Genomic DNA, 19,804 nt, shown 5'->3' with positions numbered 1-19,804 from the left:
GTAATGAGAGCTCAACGTGCTGCACCTGCAGTGGTGTCGGTGTGTTGGGGTATGAATGTTCTGTTGCCTTGTATTGTGAAACAAGACAGTGGATGACTGAACCTGTAGTTTTTGTCCCTCTCAGTTTGCTCCTGATGTTTTGTGAATTTCTTTATTTTATTGAAATGTTTGTCCTTATTTTTTCATTTGTTAGCCTGGTTGTAACTATAGCTTTACCTAAATACATGGTCAAATATGATTTAGTATATATCTTTACTTTCCGTATTGCACCTTTAAGCTGGGATAAAGTACAATATCAGTGTTGTGACATCATCAGTGATACAGCAAGTGCAGTTTAAAATAAAACAGGGGTTAGAGGTAGGGCTGGTGTCTTGACAACTGCTCATCATCATATTATTATATTTAATTTAGTGTCATTCCTGAAATAAATGCATACATTGAAAGAAAGTTTAACTAACTCTGAAGTAACAAGGAAAGAGATAAACATTCCTTACATTTGATGCTGTGTCTTGTGTTGTAGATTGCTTAGGTCACACGTGACGCTGGGAAACAAGTTTAGGTTTTAAAATAAGGTATGTAAAATATATAGACTGGAATACTATATATTGAGTTGTTAAATTTGGATTCAGTGACCAGACAGAACCCCACCCCCACCCCCCCAACCCTCCAACTGCATCAGAGCCTGTGGTCATTACTGCCCTCCAGACTGCTTTTATCATCTCTATAAATCTCTTCTGGCCCAGACTCGGCATAATGAGGAGACCTGCATGGCTGTCAACCTGCACCTCGCACCCCTGTCGAGAGAGAACAGAGGGGTATGAAATTGGTTGAGGGAAGCTGGAGAGAGACAGACGATGTAGAGTTAAAAAGAGAGATTAAACCCTCATGCCCCACCGCCACCCCGATAATTTGTACCCTCAATTACTTGATTAGTTCCCTTGAATGAAATTATTTATACCATGACTAAATTGTGCTGTAAATGACTTGATTCAATCCCTGTTCACAGTGTTATTTCGGTCTTAGATTGGGACAGCCTATGAACTGTGGATGTACTTCAGAACTTGGCTGTTAAACACAGTACTGGTACGTTGTCGTTGAAGTACTTTACAGCATAAATGACATCTTTCATGATCATATGATGAATGTTAGTTCATAGAGACTCAGCTTCGGTAAAACCTCAATCCAACAAATGCACAGAAATAACGGCTTGGGCTAAATATTGTACAAAAGACAATTCTAAGAGGGAGGGATTATATGACTAAATTCAAAGAACAATTCAGTACAGTATACTCAGCCCAAAGTCCGGCCATGATTTATAATGTGAATGAAAGATTTGACCCAATATATTCCTCCCTAACACGAATGGTCACTGCAAATTTGACATGAATGCTGTATATTTAAGATGCATGTTTTTCATGTTTTAGTACTCAAGCCCCTGGAAGTGTTTTCTGTAACATGACATATGTATGACCAAATAAATAAGCAACAAACAAAGTTTGAATTTGGAATAAAGCATCTATAATAATTGTTTATGTAGAGGTCAAATTCAGTGGACAGAGAAACATGACATAATCTTTTTCAAACATTGCTTTCAGAAATAGACAAACACAAAAATCTCTCATAGCAAAGACTGACCTTTTGTGAATGTCATACCGAATCAGGCTGAAGAAAAAGCTAGATTAGACTTTAAATTAGATTTCAAAGGATCGATGGTATCAGATCTAATGTAGGACGGGACGTTATTCCAGAGTTTTGGGGCAGAAACAGAGAAAAAGTGGTCTCCTTGGGTTTTCAACGGAAACTGGGACTGAGGAGAGTTGTTGTGAGGATGACCTGTGACCTGGGGGCAGAGAAAGCTATCAGGAGATCAGTGGTATAATGAGGAGCAAGACCTTTCAGAGCTTAGTAAACCAATAGCAGAATTTGGATTCTGCATTGAATTGGCAGCCAGTGCAAGTTTACCAGAATGAGAATGATATGTCTGTTTTTTTTTTTAACTACTTAGTTAGTACCGTTAGAAGTCTAGCAACTGCATGTTGGACAATTTGTCATTGGGAGAGGGAGGAGCCTTAGGCCTATGTACAGAGACTGAAAATAATTTAGCTAAAAGGAGATAAAAGCATGGATGATTGTTTTGGGATTTTTTTTTTCATAAACATGACTTTAATTTAACTTTAGTCCTTAGCTGATAAAAGCTGCCTTTCAAAACACAAAAAAAAACTGTTTATCAAGTTCAAGTTTAAAAGTAAAATTACTTCAGTTTTGTTTTGTAAAGTTGCAATTCCTTGACATCTTTTGATGTCATCTTATCAATTGAAAGATGAAAGCATATAGAGTGAGAATAAATATAGACCTAAATTTGATCCTTGAGTGACAAAACATTTGATGTTGGAAGATGATGATCGCTCCCCCATTTATTGTTTTACTATCCAAAGGTTTTCCATTTTATATTTACAAAGGCAATAAATTAGAACAGAACAAACCTAAATTGATGTTTGAATGTATTTTTGATTTCTATATTTCATTGTGTTTCATTGAGTTTAAATGATAGACCACACATCTGCACTTATATGCTTGAAATCTGTTCAAATAATCTTTTCTTTTTCTTCTTCTTCTCCTCTTTGGCAACTTCTTCTCCTTCTTCTTTTTCTTCTTCTACTTCTTCTTCTTCTTCTAATTCTTCATTTTATTGGCAGGTGGCCACCAATATCAAGGTACATTACCGCCATCTACAGTGTCTTCTTCATCTTCTTCTTCTTTGCTCAGCGCCTTCTTCTTCTTTGATCGGTTTATGTACTAAAACTGTCCTTTTATACTGCAAACATTTCTGTTATATTTCTTCTAGGAACTGCACCTCCATGCAGCTGGCTGGTACCACTGCTTGGGGGGGAAGTGACAAACAGCTCCGGAGAGACAGACCAGCTCTGACCTCATTGACCCAAGGTTTACATGCGTTTATGTGAGAGAGCGAGAGACGGGGGGGAAACAAACATGTAAGCCAGCTGAACTCGTCTACCTCTCCACTCTCGTGTGTCGTTTTTGATGTCAGACAGAAGAAGGTTGCATCACTGCTGACGCCCGTGCAGCCGGTAAACGAAACACTCTCTGACAGCTGATGCGTAGCACGGACTGCGACCGGTGATGAACCCTGCAACAACAGCCCCGTCATCCAGCGGCAGCACGGCACTTCCTCTGGTTCTGTCTCATGCCCTCCCACGCTGCCAGGAGCTGTCTCCAAACCGCCCACGCTCGGTTATGTAAGGGGATAATCCTCTGTAGTCATTAAAATGATGCATAGCACTGGAGGTATACTGCCACATAACTATTTGATGTCTTTGGTGAAATCAGTGTATTAATGTTTAATAAACATAATACCATGCAGCAGATCATAGCGCAAATATATGAAATTCCTCCACTAACGAAACCCCCACTGGACTGTATCTAAAATGCAAAAGAATATTTGAGGGGCTGCTTCTTCTTCCTCTGACACGTTAATGACCCCAGTGTCTCCAGACTCCCTGGCTCTTTCTCAGACATCTCAATCACCCTCCTCACTGCTACAAGAGAAAAAACTAATTTCACACGAACACTGTGTGGCTCCTCCGACAGAAAGAAAATGGCAGCCTCTCCATCATCCAGCAAACCATAAGCCTTCCTTTATTTCCCTTCCTCATTAAACTCTGAATAACTCAGTAGAGAGGCAGAGGGTGGAGAGACAAAAGTGATTGAATTCTGGTGGAGGAATAAAAGCCCCTTGAGGTTGCCATTTTGAATGTGAGCCATGTTGAACAGGCTTGATCCAGAGATCCCAGCGACAATGGAGCAGCGAAGAATGGTCTATAGACAGAGCTCCAGACCAGCTGACCCACTGTAGATAATGTACCATCGGTGTTGTGTCATTGTACTGGGAGGCTGGGGTCATGATGATGACCCATCACGACCTCGTAGGGAAGTGGGCAAAGGCGGAGGAATGAGCGGTGACAGGGAGGTCAGAGGCAAATGGCGGCACCACACTTGATATCTCTGTTCCGAAGGTGCGCCGACAACATTCTCGTATTGAATGCAGCCCAATTATGTCAATACACCAGCAATCCTGGGAAAATGGGTATGCAAGACAAGAAAAATGGGTTTGACATTCAGCCAGGCGGGCCGAGGGAGGTAGCAAGTTCACAGCCCTTTCACAAAACATGGCTGCCTGCTGTGTGATGGATCATGGAGCCTCAGACGGGCCGTTAGGGGTGGGACTCGAGGAGGAACACATGAAGACCCGGTCTCCCCAGGAAGAAGGGAGTCATCCTGACAGTTGAACAAATGAACTCCTGATGGTTGTGATATATGCAGCTCCAACAGCTTTTTCTGAGTTGCCCCATATGGAGCCACAATACTGCGGCTACAAAAACGACAAGGCCGATGCTTGAGACAACACCTCACATTCACATGTATTCTGAAAAGAAAGAAAAACGTCCTGAATGATGTTTCTGAATCAATGCAGTTGAGACCTCACAATAGTGCCCCTCAACTGTAACTTACGGTTTATTTAATCAAAATGAGGCAAACCTCCAGAAATCTTGTATCGTTAGATTCCACAAAGCGACTGTAGGAGAGGTCATGATTTGTCATTCTTTTCATTTCCTCTTTTGATGAAATAAATGATTCCGTCTATTATAGATAAATGAGGATAACGATGAGAAATCTTGACTTGTAGGGAGTCAAGCATCATCTTTCATTAGACCTTTGTCTTTCCAAATTGTTGTAATACAGGTTTCTGTATCAAAGCCCAATCTGCGATAACATGGATAATGGTTGGTTTCAAAACCTGACAAGTACTAACTGTGCGACTAAACTGACCTTCACAGCGTGTGCAAAATTTTTGCCACTTGTGATATGTTGGCTTTAGTTAGGCTGGACCTACCTGAATAAAAAAGGAATTGTGTCTAATATAATGAAATAAATCTGAATGTAATCTCACACTACACAAAAAAACAAATCTTAATTCAAGGTTTCCGTCGGTTTTCAGCAGATTGAACAAAGGTCGAGGGTGCAGATATTAATTCTGAGTTTAAGAGGGAACCTGTACAATTAAACCACATTTCAATATTGTCTCAATTGAAAGAAGAATTGAATCATCTATCTATGTAAGTTATGTATTTATCAGGCGAAATAAAAATGTAAGCTGTCAAAACTATTTAGAAATACTGAGGGACATCAACTGTCTTACAATTTATATGAAATTGCCTTGAAAAAACTTTTTCTTGTAACGACCGCTTCTTGAAATATCTTGATAGTTTGTTTTTTTCAGATCCACCAGAAGGAGTTATTCGAAATGTAGGGCATTTTCTCTGAGTGTCGCCAGTAAATCTTCACTCACCAGTAAATCAGCTTCATGTCTGTTATTTCAGAGATGATGACAACTGCCGTTACTACTGTAAACATATTGTAAGTACATCTTATCAGTAATTTAAAAAATCAGGAGGCAAGAATGTTATAGTGACTAAACATAATTTTGAAATTATATTGCATTATTTTGTGTGGTTGCTGTATGTACATTTCTGTGCAAGATATCTGTAAAGTAAGCTTAATCAGACTTTGTTAATTCATCTGCATCTATTTGGATAATCAATTGATAATTTTACAAATTTTTAAATCAACAGCATTTAAAACTCAAGCTCTAACTTATTGGAGTGAGTTGCTGCTCTTTGTCAAATCTCACTGTAAACTAAATTTCTATGAATAACAACAGCAGTTTCAGGATGTAAGTAATTACTCTTTTTTCCACAGTTGTCTGACATTTTACCCAAAAATATGAACCATGAAAATTATCAGCAATTTTATCAGAAAATATAAAAAAATGATTGGTAAATTTAGCCATAAGGGGGGGAGGGGTATCATTGGACACACACAGAATCTACAATATTCCCTGAATATGACAATATAATAATAATAATAATAATAATAATAATAATAATAATAATAATAATAATAATAATAATAATAATAGTAATAATAATAATAAAAATAATATTATGAACTATTCAAAATTAGATCTCTTCTTGCCATTGTTTCCATGGTGTGCCCCACTTCCACAGCTCAGGAATAATAAACCTGTCAAAAACAAGTCTCCTGGGAGGCCACTGTTGACACTTAGTTGTCAGTGGCAAAGCATGCTGTGATGGCTAATGGGACAGGCCCTCAGGGGGCCCTCAGATGGAGGACAGTCACAGACAGGTGAGCTGTCTGTCGTGTTTAATATAAAATAATAATCAATAATCTTTCTGCCTTTGTTGACTTAAAAAACAAAATAGGTTTGGCTTTAAGAGACATCTTTCATTAATCCTTGATTGTAACTTTGATTAAATGAAGAAAACATTATTAGATTTGGAGAAATTAAGTTTAGGGGAAGGCAGCAAACATTTTTTGGTATGAAACCAAACTAGTAGACAACGTCCCTCGTATTCATTACAGACAATAGAAAGATGTTCTGTGACATACACATTTAAGACCCCTCCACAGAACTTGAAATGTAATCATGCCTCTGTCACAAGCCCTGCACCGCAAACACACAAACACACACACACACACACACACACACACACACACACACACACACACACGAGTGAGAGTGAACAACCAGGCTACAGTGCGTCTCTATGATTTCTCCCTTATCGTAACCACGTGTCAGCATTCATCAAGCTCGTCCTCCCTCAACACACGTATGCACATGAACATCTGAGCTGATCAACGGAACAGTTTGCACATAGTGATGGGAGCCGCTGGAGTTTCAGTCCTCTCACTCTGCTGACGGATGGTGCTGAGAGGAGATGCTGGGATGCACAGCGGCTCATTCAGTGTGTCACTCAGTCCTGTTACACAATTCCATGGCAGCACACACAGAGTTTTTTCCAAGTCATAAAACAAGCAGATGTAAAAGGACTGTATGCACAATGTACACAAACTAAACAGGAGTTTGGAGGCAGTAAAAAAAAGCAAGTAGAAGGAGAAAGAGTGAGCAGTTGTTGGGTCTTTCCTGGGCACTGACCTGGACAGCACAGCAAACACAGCGCCGGTCAGCCTCTCATCTTGCTTCTCCTCTCAGATTTCACACTCCAGCTCCCTCCTGGCCGCCTTTTGAAGTTGGTCCCGCCGCTGTTTGTGAGGAAAAAGTCGTTGGCAGAGGAGGGAATGAGGGTGAGTAAGAGGGAGATGAGGTGAAGTCTTTGTCTCTTGCCTTTTTCCCTTCATCCTCTTCTTTCTCTTCTTCTTCTGAGTCTATTTACTTCCCCTTGTTTTCTTCACTAGCTGAAATCTGCAACTCCTCTTCCTCTTCCATTGCATAAAAATAAAATAAAAAATGAACACACACACACATACACACTACTGGGAGAGGAGGAGAAAAGGGACATAATAAAGAGAGAGAGAGAGAGCAGCAACAAAAGTCTCAGTCACCTTGTCTCCCTCCTGTTCAAATTTAGAGGCTGCTTTTCAGGCTGCAAGGCAAACTCTACTGGGCATGCCCACAACTAAGCACACTTTGTAATGAACACTCACTTCTTGTGTTCTCCCTCCTCCCTCACGGCTCTTTCTCTCCCTCCCTTCCCAACCCGGTCCTCCCTCCCCCCCTCCTTGCAGGTCTCAGTACAGCAGGGATTAGGAATGCTGCTTGGACCTACGTCAGAAAATAAAGAAAATAAATAGTGCAATGCAGTTTAAGATAAAATTGAAAAGACAATATTTTGCTGAGTAACATCAATTCAATCACAAACTTGCTCCAACTGCCAAAAATACCATTATTACTAGTGTGCAGCATATTTTCAGTCCAATAATTCAGTAATGTGCAATTTAGACGGCTCTCTGGACTTCAGAGATGTCAAATTTAATCAAAACTGATGGACATGTCATTTGAAATGGTTAGGCAATACATTTTGATTCCCTGCGTCACATCTGCTTGAGTGAGATAAAAAACATTATCTAGATCTGTGTGGCATTCTATTTAAAGTATGCCTGGGCGGGGCTATGTTGTGCCTTATTACAGATCCAACCAATACACGTGGAGATATGACTAAACCTAAAGCAGATACAGGAACAGCCAAGCATTGCGTCCTCTGGTCTGTGTGGCGTCTGTGACGTCAGCCTCGTGTCTGTGCTATCTCAGGCTCAGCTGACCCAGATTCTCCCCAGCACACTATCAGGACATTATGTATCAAACCCAGGCTATGGAATGAGGACAACAAGTTCAGAGGGCGACAGACAGTGTTAGAGAGAAATCCAGGCAGTTCCCCTGGCAGCTGTATTGTGCTTCTCAGTAAAATAAGTTACATAATAAACACTATCAAAAGGGAAATTGGAAAATTCTAATTCAAAGAAAAGCTTTGGAATAACTAATTACATATTAGCCAAATTATATAATCAACTAAATAATTATGTGGCCAGAGCAGCTGTTCAGGCCAGGAGGATGGAGACAACAATGTAATCCTGGAGCCATCCTGAGCAGACAGCAATCCATCTGCACCTTCCAAAATGTGCCAAGCAGGACCAGGTCAAGGAGGAAGAGTTCCAGACGGCTGGAGGCCTGACCCTGAGAGGGCAGAGGTCATGGGAAGCAGTGGGTCAATATGAAAATGAGAGGTCAATGCCATTGCTGGATAAGCCAGAGCCGCATGTGTCTGGGTCGCAGAGGTTGATGGAGCGATGGGGAGTGGCAGGAAAGTGTAAAGAGGTCAAAATTAAAAGCTGCCAAGTCGAACAAAGGAGGCAAACGGCCAGTCAAGCTTGCAGGAGTCACAGTCAAGCTTAATTCAGAAATACTGTGAGTAGGAAAAAAGGAGCAAACGTCAGCTCCACAACTTTTTCTCATTTAAACAGAAATTAAGTGAGTATGTGCCTAAAAGGAGGTAGTTTGTACAATGAGTCGTCCCACAACATATAAAGGCCAAAGTGTTTATACATCCACACATGAGGTGGGAAAAAACCTATACCGTCATAACCTCTTCCTGGCCCCCAAGGCCAGAACTCTGTGTGTCTCTGTAGCCCTCAGAAGATTCATTTAGCAAATGAGGAAAAGGCCCTACATATTTTCCACAAAGGTATTCAAAATACTTAAACCAACCTATGCACACGGATTTGTGATGCTGTTTAGACAATTGTACCCACGACTCCATACTTCTGCTAAGATATCAGTGCCTGTGGTGTCTTGGTTCATCTGCTATAGGGTGTTATGTGTAATCATAGGTCACAGAGGCTGGCAAAGTAGCTGATGTGACGACTTTCTGAATTTCAAAAACATGTTGTGTTGGCGCAGTGCTTCACACGGATGTATTTCTCTTGACAGGTTCAATTCAGACATATCAACATTAGACAAGAAATTCATGTCAGAAAATAGCCTCACCAATGGGTCCAAAAGACACCCAAACCCACTTAGTTCTGACTAACCAAGACTTGACCAAGGACCCCAGTTCAAACTACATTCCAGTCCAGTTGGGTAGGGTCCCACTGTATTGCTGAGGGTGTCAAATGTCTAGTATCCAAGAGGATCAGAGGGGTCATGCCATCAGATCTGACCCTGTTGTACATCACACTCATTTGATATTCCTGCTATTTCGGACCAATATTGCTGTTACATTGATGGCTCATGTTCTATTGCTAGTGTTGATGTCAATGCTGGACCAGGTCTGACTGTCCTTAGGTCCCTCTTTTAAATTGATACATGTTGACTTTAAGTGGGGTTTCCAACGGTCCCTTTCATGATCCGACCCTCTTGGACTGGAGAAGACCTCTGATTAACAGGCCTCTAGCCATGCAGCTCTCCAGTTAACTCTTGGCAACTCCTGTCAGGAGACTCCGCTGTCAGGAACAAAACAGACAAATTAGCCTTGGCCGTGTCACCATCTGAGCCTGCGGCTGCGGACCACACTGGCCTGCTGCTCTGAGCTCAATGCTGGCTCATTAGCCTGCTCATCCTGGCATCTGAGGACCTGTGACCTAAGCTATTGTCTGGCTTGAGCCTATCCTGGTGTGAGCCTCAGCTCTCAACAAAGACTGGTCATTATATTTGGCTTGGCTGCCCCCCTCAGCCACAACATGCAGCCCCCAGCAGCCTGTCCTGGACTAAATGAAGTGGGTCAGGCAAACATGACGCACTGCTCATAAACTTTAACCCCATCAACGACCACCACCCCACCGACCTGCCAACTCAACTGGGCAGGGAATGACATGCTGTTTACAGGCAATAGATGTGCTCCTGTGCAAACACAGATGTGTGAGGTGAACTGCAGCGAGCCAACACTAAATGTATAGTGAGGGGCGGTGGAGAGCAATACTGGTGGCAAGGCAGTTATTTTCTTTTCTCATTCTCTCAGTCAATAAACCAATAAGGAGTAGCTCAGGAACGCATGGACATGTTGAACTTGCTAAGCAGTGTTGCGTCTGTATGTTATACTGTCTTCGATTGATCCTACCTTACTAATGTAAAACCACAAATTCATTGATGTTGATAATGAGGTCACTATTATCTAATTTGGAATGGACATGAAAATAAAAAGCTATCAAAATTACCTAAAACTGACCTATTAGCTCAGAAATCACAATTAAGCAACAAGCTACTGTAACAATAGATAAACTCGATGTAATGTGTCCCAAGGCGATCCTCAAGTCACGGCAGGGAAATCTCAAACTATTAAAGAGCAGATAGATACAGTTTGTCTTCCAGCCTTTAGAATCAATGTTGACAAACATTATACTAGTGGATGTAGTTCATTTCATTAAACAAGTGAGTTTAGGATTCTGATCAGAACAGATTTAAAAATGTATTTTTCAGCTGGTAGAAAACATCTCCTAAACGAAGTAGAGGAGGCACAAAGAGCATTGACATCTTCCAGACTGGACTAATTACGAGCGGATGTTGAATGGTCATAATTCCTCTTTCACACACAGTCACTCATTGATAAAACAATTAATTGATCTCACAATCAATTGGATTGATCTAGTGCTGCCAGTATTTGCAGTGTATGGTTTGAAGCTATCATAATGACAGAACAGCTCAAAGTATCATCAGCAGAAATGAGGGAACAGCCATTTTGTAAACCCCTGCAGCGGCTGTAACAACACATACTGTAACACAGCATCGTTCTCCAGACATAGGCTTATCAGCAGAGGCAGTGTAAGGGACAGAGTGTGTTGAGACTAGTGACTGGAGTTAAACTATAGGAGATAAAACATGAAACAAGGCGGCGGACTGAGAAGTGATGATACAGGCAGCTCAAGACTTCTCTCTTGTGCTTTGCAGTGGCTGTTTAACAGCCTGCGCAGGTGGAGGGAACCCATGGATGCAGCACTAGCACCACCCGTTGGACAAAGATCATACTGCAGTTATTGTATTGAGGGATCAACCCTGAAAATCCTTTGGCTATATAGGATGTCTGTGTGTGGTAGGAATAGATTACTTGATACTACTTATTGATACAGATAGATACATATTTAACCAGCATTTTAACTTTGTCCCGACTGAAGGTCAAGCACTATACCTCTGATGGTTTTGGGTGTACAGTGTGATCACACTGGAGATAAATATGAAAGAATAAGAAAAAAGACAAAGTTTTAATAACTGCTGATTGTAGTGAATCAGCCTGTTTCTCTGAAAAAAAACTATAGGGTCACATGAAGAATATAGATATTATACAGCAGCTTTTGACATGTCACAGGAAACCTGGGGACCTGATAAATGATTTTCATAAGATTTCCAGCAAGAGCAAGAGGTGTTTAGTTAATCTACGAACAAATCCTTAAAATTGAGTCTTATTACAGTAAATCACTGTTGTCACTGTCACACTGTCAACACTCTTGTGGGGTAACTGTTGAATAAAAGCTGCTGAGCTGTGACAGTCAATGTTTGAGCTGAAATTCACAAAACAATTTCAATCAACAGGGATTCTTAATTTCCACGTCTAACCAACATACACAATAGAGGGGGAATAGCTGGAACTATCTCATAACTGTCATATCACAGATAATTATCACTTCAAAAGTCCCCCCCACACACACACACAAACACACACAAACACACACACACAGTCTCTTCTCAAGTAATGTAAAAAAAACTGGTCAAAAATGACATCTTGAAGTTACTTGTTTTGCCAGATCACCATCCAAAACCGAAAGACATATTTTTTATCCTTTATTATGATGTAAGTGCTTCATTTAAGAGAACGGAACAAGCAAGCGTTTGTTATTTTAACTTAAAACACTCAAGGATTAATTTATATATTATTAAAAAAGTAAAGCAACCAATAAATCCATTAACTAAACCTTGAAACTATAGTGGGGATTATCAATGAGATTTTTGTTGTTATATAAACTGGCTGTAGCGCCTCTATTAAAAGCTAAATGCTAAATTTTTACTGTTTCTTATCAACGGCTTGCAAGCTGTTCTGTATCCGTCTAAACATAAATCGACGTAAAGTGATCTCAGACTTGTAGACAACACTGTGCTATTTTTCTTACCAGCCTGGGTGAAGTTATTCGTCCGAGCCGTCGTGACCTACCTGTTCAGTTGCAAGTCGTCAAGCAGGAGGTTCTGGAGGCTTCTGAATTCCTCTGGTTGAACCAGGACCGCAGCTCTGAGCAGCAAAACCACATCAGCTCCACTTTTATAGTCTGGATCCTGCAGCAGACTGAGAATTGAGTGAATAGATTTCCAAGACAAAACCCACACTTCAATCGATCCGACCTTGAAAAAAAGAAATACATTGTCATCGATGATGCTCTTTGTAGGAGAGTGATTCACATGCAAACAGCCAACATCAATCGGTGCGCTATTAAGAGACACTCCTGTCATTACACGGAGAAGGTTATCAGACCACTTGGACTCGGCACTGCAGTCGATAACGTGAGAAAGTACAACTGAAGTTATTTGATGTGGGGATTGAGGATTAAAGTATAATATGGATGTTCTCCTGACAACATTTTTTTGTTTTATAAATCAGACCACAAGATAAAATTGGGTTCCCTGCGCTTTATTGTTGAGAGGTTCTACCTTCTTTATTGAAAAAAGGCAATTATGATTATTCACATGTATTGAGGCCTATTGAGCTTTCTGAACAGGCACATGGTCGACAGTTTAAATGAATAGCTGCTTCCATGCTGAGAAAAGAGAAAAGGGGCATGAGTTATGTCTAGAGATACTGTCAATGATAATAAATGTCAATCACAAATTAGTGTTAAAGCTCTAAAAAAAGAGTACTATTAAATAGCAGTGATTCAACCCTCTTCAATAATTGCGTTGGATTTTGTTTATAGGGAACCAAAATCCTCCTGTTTGTTTTCTGTGACCCCCATAAACTAGATTTAAGGAGGCACTGGAGTGTCCCAGCAGGAGTTCGGATCTTAAAACAGGAGTTCACATATTTGCTTCTTTGACTGATTGATCAATGAAGGTTAATAAACACATGTGTGCAGCAATGTGTAGAGCTGTGGCCTAAATTTCATCATGCCATTGACCATAATGTAGACAGTTTAACTAAATAACAGACATATGTAGTAGAAAATTAACTAAGCAAGGTTGAAAAAGTATTTTGTATTTGGACAGTAAGTGTTTGAAGCCTTCTCAAGAGACTTTTATGACTTGTATTACATACAACAGATGTTTGATGACTTGAGCTGTTTTCTGGTGGGAACTGTTTATGACGTCAATACAGTGAGACCTTTTGCGACTTAATTACCCATCAAAGGAAGGAGTGTATCTCTTCTTATCACCTTAGGAAACACATGTGAATCAGCTGTTATGTTTAGTTTCCTGTCCTTCCCCCACCTATGGGAACCTGTCTTGATTGGATCAGAGAGACAGCCCTATCCCCTGGTATATAAGACCCTTGTATTTGACTGTTCTTCATCTTCACTCTGAGACCCTTTGCGGTTTCCCTGTGTTGATCCTTTCTGCAGAAAGCCCCTTATTAAATACACGTAGATGACTTTGTTGTTTCCAGCCTCTTGTATCTCCAGATTTCCATCACACATACCTACTATAATCACGGCTGGTAAAAGACCTGAGCCTTATGTCAATGGGCCCTACAGCCCTAATGCATGGGAGCAGTGTCCTCTACGAAAAGTATCGGGAATGCATCCGAGGATCCTTGTTACTATTATTTTTTCAATTTATTTATTTTTACCTAAGTCATTGAAACTCCAACAAAAACCTTACTCTAACCATTTTCTAACTCGTCTCGGGCTCTTTACTTACATCCACCTTTGATTTAAATATAGGGGTTGTTTCATCCCTCTAGGGGTCACAATAATTCTAATAAGGCCAAAGGAGGAAGTCAGGGGTATATCAGAAAATAATTAGAGACTTTTTAAAGACTTTTTGAATCAACTTTAAAGTGGCCCATTGAAAGATTTACTTGTGTGTTACTATTGTGTTAAGTCCGAATAAAAGCAGGTGACAGGAAGCCAACATAGATCTTTTGCATAGATGCACATGCAGCCAGATACTCTTGGAAGGAATGAGGTTTGGAAACCAATTTGCTTTGGTATTTTTGCCAACAGTAAGAGAAAGGGCTGGGCAATATGGCCAAAAATTGTTTCAAGATTAAAAAAAATGAATAATTATTGATAATTATCACAATAAAGTTTTTACATTATTCATTTTAAAGACTAATTTTTGCTCCTCAGTGAAAGTTTTAGTTTTAATCTCTTCCTTATAGGCAGAGAATGACAAACATTTTACAAATGTGAGTTCGATTTTTAATAAACTTCCTCACTGTGCTTACACAATGCTTTATCAACGTATATTGGACTAATGTTATATTGCTTATGATGACATTTTATTGCATCTACTATTGTTATTGTTTTATTGCCCATCACTCCAAACAAAGCAAACAAAACGCCTGAGCAAATAACAGGAATTAGTAAAAACATATCCAATGACAATTAAATGTTATATCAACATATTTTAGTTTTGCTAGGTGAAGAGCTTTTAAATTCTGTGATTTTTACAATGTTTAAAATATAACACTCACCACTTCACATTCACCACTCTCCAGCTCCAGCTGCTGTGGGTCAACAAGGTTACCACATCCTGGCTTTTCTCAGTATATGGTTTCAGTCTCCTTGTTTGACTTAATGAGGTCCTGAGGGAACAGCCAATGAGAAGAGACCAATTAGATGTTCGATGGCAGCACACAGGTTTCCTGCTCAGCCTGTGTCTGGAACTCTGAGGCAGGAGTTGCAGTTATTGACGTAGCTTTAAGTTTAACTTCAAGTTTTCAATTCTACGAAGCTGGTTTACTTTCTAGAGTAAATCACCGTGGTTACATGCTAAGTGTTAACTTGCTCCAGATAACAGATCTAAACGTGTCGACGACCCAACTCCTGACCAATCAGATGACTGGAAAACCAGAGTCATCGACCTACAGGACCCTTACAGGGACAAAAGAGGTTGGTCTGAGAAAATAAGGTCAGCAGATATTTAATAGATGAGTGGAATCTTTCATAGAGAGCTTCTAATGAACAGGGGGAGAGTTTATCACAGTGTGTAAGTACATCACAACTGTTATAGCTTCATTTAAATTTACCGACATAATAGCTGAGAGTGTTGATGTTTATCATATTACAGATCCTTATTATCAACAAACAATATTTCCATTATAAATGAATATTTCAGTCAAGCTGAGGTTGTCACAGTTAAACTACTTCTCTTCTCTCTGCTTTGGCAACAGAAATAGTCTGACATCAACAAAAAAAAATGTATCTACATCAAACTTGTTCAGAATAGTTTAAATATGATCAGACAATAAACTGAAATACTCAGATACAACCTTAATATAATTCTTCTGCTTATTTACAGATCTTTTTAGCCTTATACTTTAAAGAAATTAATCTACTTATTCTTTTTATTCTTTTTTTTATTATTTACATTTCACTTGTTGAATGTCACTTTCGGATGTTGTTATTACAAACTCTACAGGCAGGTATCAGCATTTCTTCTTATATGTTAATAAGAGCTTTATTCATGGTTGATGATGCCACTTAAGGACTCTGGCTGTTCTGCATGAACATGCTTGAAACTGGATAAGGAAACCCAGAGTCAACTGAAACAGTTAATAACCATTTTTGTAGTCCAGATTATCAGGACAGTTGATGTTAGGTTAAATGAAGCTGAATAATGAATTTTCCTTCCAAGGTTATGACCCGATCTGAGGAAGATTAATGGACCCTATTTTGTGTATATCCTGTGTGCAGATAACAGTTTTTGTTATAGTTTAAATTGAAGTTAGGGTGTTGAGTGTAAAGAGACTAATTGAGGGTGTGAGAAGCAGATGTCTAAAAAATAAGAAATATAATTTTGTTTATATTCATTTGGTTGAGTGCTTTGCATTTATCTGATGCATAAACCTGCCTTGCCACATTTGCCAATTATTGTATCAGCGTGGAAATGGCAGTTACAGCTGTCTGCCTAGTTTTGTTGAACAATGACATTGATCTTTTGTTTTGTTTTGCATTATGTCTTCTTAAAACTACATAATCCCACAGGTGTAGAGCAATACGGATTGATTCCAGTCGTTAAGTCTTCTTGAATAAAAATTACAAATCTGGCAACTTTGAATTGATCTTAGAGCAACAACGTGTGAAGCTAGAACACATTTATATTTACATAACATTTGCAAGGACATGCCCGCACCTGGCTGCTTATCTATTTATTTTGTGTGTGTGTGTGTATTTGTGTGTGTGTGTGTGTGTGTGTGTGTGTGTGTGTTGGGGGGGGGGGGGGGTGGGGGCGGACATCTGTCGCCTTGTCACTAATGTTGACAACAGTTCATTCTCTTTTTAGTACAATCAATTACAACACATGTAAGTAGGATCCTTTATTCAGATGTTTTTGTCACTCAACAGTCGATACTAATCATACATGAACGTTGTTTATTTGTCCACCTATGAAATACAGACATATACAGACAACTCCAGCGCTGGCTCTGATCCCGTGTTGATGCTCATTAGTTGCTGAATCTTCACCACTTTGTAAAGTTCAGAATGATTTTCTCGTTTTTTCCGGGAATGTAACACCCAATGCCTACAAACAAGATCCATTTGGTGTATTATTAATCTGATCCAAAATGACATTGACTGATCAACTGATATTTTAATAATGGACTTACCAACATCTGGTCTTATGATTGTCTTATTTGGTAATTGGACCAATAACTCCCAGTATGTGTGGTCTTTTTGACTTCCAGCCAAACCATTCACACTCTCCAGGTATGGGCCATAGTTTGGATCCTGTGTGTAGGTAAACCTGCAGGACCAAACACAAGAACAAATAACATCCAATAAGTAAGTTTCCGTTAAATGATCAAGAGCGTGGGTCACCACGGATGCATCTGATACTGACCTGCAAATGTTACTAACTAGCTTTTATCAGGTTAAAATTATCTTCTCAATTCTCATCCAGCCAAGAAGGTTCTTGGAACACAGACAGTCGTGAACATCGAGCTGGCTTAGATTAAAATCAAACTGAGCATGTCCAGAACTATTTCAATTATCAAGGGTAAGCTGACAGAATGAGCGATTATACATGGTCAGCAAGAGAATTGTAGCAGTCTCTGATAAGCCAGTGAAGTGCTCAGGTTGGTGGAGCAAGGAGAGTAGCACAGTAAGGACCCCGTATGTGGGCTGTAGACAGCACTGGCAGAACCACAGTCTTTGGCAAGTTGAACCTCTGGTGCAATCTGCGCTCGTACCATAGTACAAGACATAGATCAGCTGGTGCTGGTGCTCTATGGCAGAAAGTCCTTAAGTGACCCATATGCAGTCTCTTTGAGGATTGCAAGTGCACCAAACAGAGGCAAGCTGATCTTGTGGTAGCCCAAGTTTTCCAAGAAAAAGACTCCTGATGAGGCAACCAGGCTTGCAAAGGCTGAGCTAAAACACAGATACATTTTGTGCTGGGTGCAGTAAGGTGCTATCAAATATGTTTTGCGGCTCCAGATAGTAAAAGTTGCCGACCCCTGGTTTAAACTAATGGTTAGTTGTTTTAGAGAAGCTAAAACAGAAGCTGCTTGTCTGCAGTGTAACCTAGTTTGTCATGAATACGGCTACAAAAACTTTACCACCACTTGACCAACCCATCTAACCTAGACAGTGTCTATATCTCAGGCTTAAGGTAGATCCAACATAACCGATCAGAATGAATGAAACAGTTTCAAGTTGTAGGCTCACTCTCCGATGACAGTGGTTGTTATGATCTTACTTAAAGTCTGCGTTGGAGTTCATGAGTCGATTCATTGCACCCAGTAGAATCCCTCTGAATGCCACAGAAGTGGAGTAGATCAGCGGTGGGGTGCTTAGTAGACTGTTTTTCACCTGCACCTCAATGGTAGCAACATCATTATCTGAATGACAGATGAAAAACAACAGGATAATCTGTCAAAAGGATTTCTGGACATTCAATCTCCATAACAATCATTTTAAATAGCATGTTCGAATTTTACAGAATACCTGCAGTCAGAGTCCCAGGACACAGCAACAGCAGAAACAGCAGTGCTGCAGAGTGGAGGGCAGGCTTCACCATCATCAAGGCTGTGGTGTAGTGGACGGAGCTGACTGAAAGCTCTCACAGGCACTGTGTTTTATTCCCTCATCACTGTTTACACACTGACGTGGGCTGAGGTGTTTTCCCGACAATGTTTTGCAATGTTTCACAAATGACACCTTGAAATTCTGATTACAGTACAATGAACAATGAACAATAACTTGCAAATAAATTGAACTGGCAAGGTCAGTTTACTAACTTACTCACTACACAACTAGCTAGACTGGCATTCTCTAAAAAGGCATAGTCATGCACAGATGCACAAAATAATAATGTGAATGAATTTGGATAAGACAGAAATGAAGCAACAACATTTTAATAATTTAAAGTTAAATTAATTCAAATGTTTATTTTGGGGTCACATTCAAATGCTGTGTATATTAAATATGAACAAGAAAGCAAAGATAATATAATACAATATAATAATAACTGAACTTGAAATGATATTGAATTAAAATAATGGTCAGACCTCTGTTAGGTTAAGTTCCAAATTTGCAATCTGTACAACCAAAGACACTTCTTCAACACTGTGAGATGAAATGAAAGCATTTCTGCAAGTTCTGAATTTAATTGGTTGTAACTGAGCCTTTCAGTGTCAGACTGCGAAGCATTTACCTAGCTTAGCTTAGCTTAGCCTTACGGCCCATTCTTAATAAAGGCTTTGGGTTTGCATAGTTATTAAAATCACGTGTTTACTTTTTTTTTGTATGTTACTCTTATTTACCTATTTCAGAGATTCTCAAACTTTTGCAAGCTGGGCCCCCCCAAAGCTGGTTAGGGGTAGTTGGGACCCCCCCGCCACCCCCCACTACACCACCATAGATAGATAGATAGATAGATAGATAGATAGATAGATAGATAGATAGATAGATAGATAGATAGATAGATAGATAGATAGATAGATAGATAGATAGATAGATAGATAGATAGATAGATAGATAGATAGATAGATAGATAGATAGCATATTGTTATTGATAGGCCTGACATGTCAAGGTAAGGCTATTGTTATTGTTAGGCCCATACAGACAAGTATTATTACTATTTAACATTAGGCATTTCTGATATTCGGCGTGACACAGTGTCATTTGACATAGGTATTGCGCTGAGTTTAGCAGCTGCACTCTCTCCTGTCATTATTCTACACAAATCAGTGTTTCGGCAATTGTATGGGGTTTGCCAAGCTTAGCAATTGTATGAGCAACTACATACGATGCCTCCAGACACTGCTT

General features: G+C 39.8%; 1 protein-coding gene across 1 annotated transcript; it reads right to left on the bottom strand.

Moving 5' to 3' along the window:
* Positions 1-16,837: 16,837 nt before the first annotated feature.
* On the bottom strand, positions 16,838-18,569 carry tcnba (transcobalamin beta a). The gene is made up of 4 exons (XM_061073291.1): positions 18,481-18,569; positions 18,233-18,374; positions 17,142-17,278; positions 16,838-17,056 (listed from the first exon to the last, which is right to left on the bottom strand). The coding sequence occupies exons 1-4, from the start codon at positions 18,554-18,556 to the stop codon at positions 16,995-16,997; spliced, it is 417 nt and encodes a 138-aa protein (XP_060929274.1). The 5' UTR covers positions 18,557-18,569; the 3' UTR covers positions 16,838-16,994.
* Between the last annotated feature and the right edge of the window lie 1,235 nt (positions 18,570-19,804).

The sequence above is a fragment of the Limanda limanda genome, chromosome 6 (genome assembly GCF_963576545.1).
Source record: "Limanda limanda chromosome 6, fLimLim1.1, whole genome shotgun sequence".
NCBI classification, from domain to species: domain Eukaryota; kingdom Metazoa; phylum Chordata; class Actinopteri; order Pleuronectiformes; family Pleuronectidae; genus Limanda; species Limanda limanda.
Note: the sequence above shows the minus strand (reverse complement) of the source record. Positions and strands in the feature narration are given on the sequence as shown.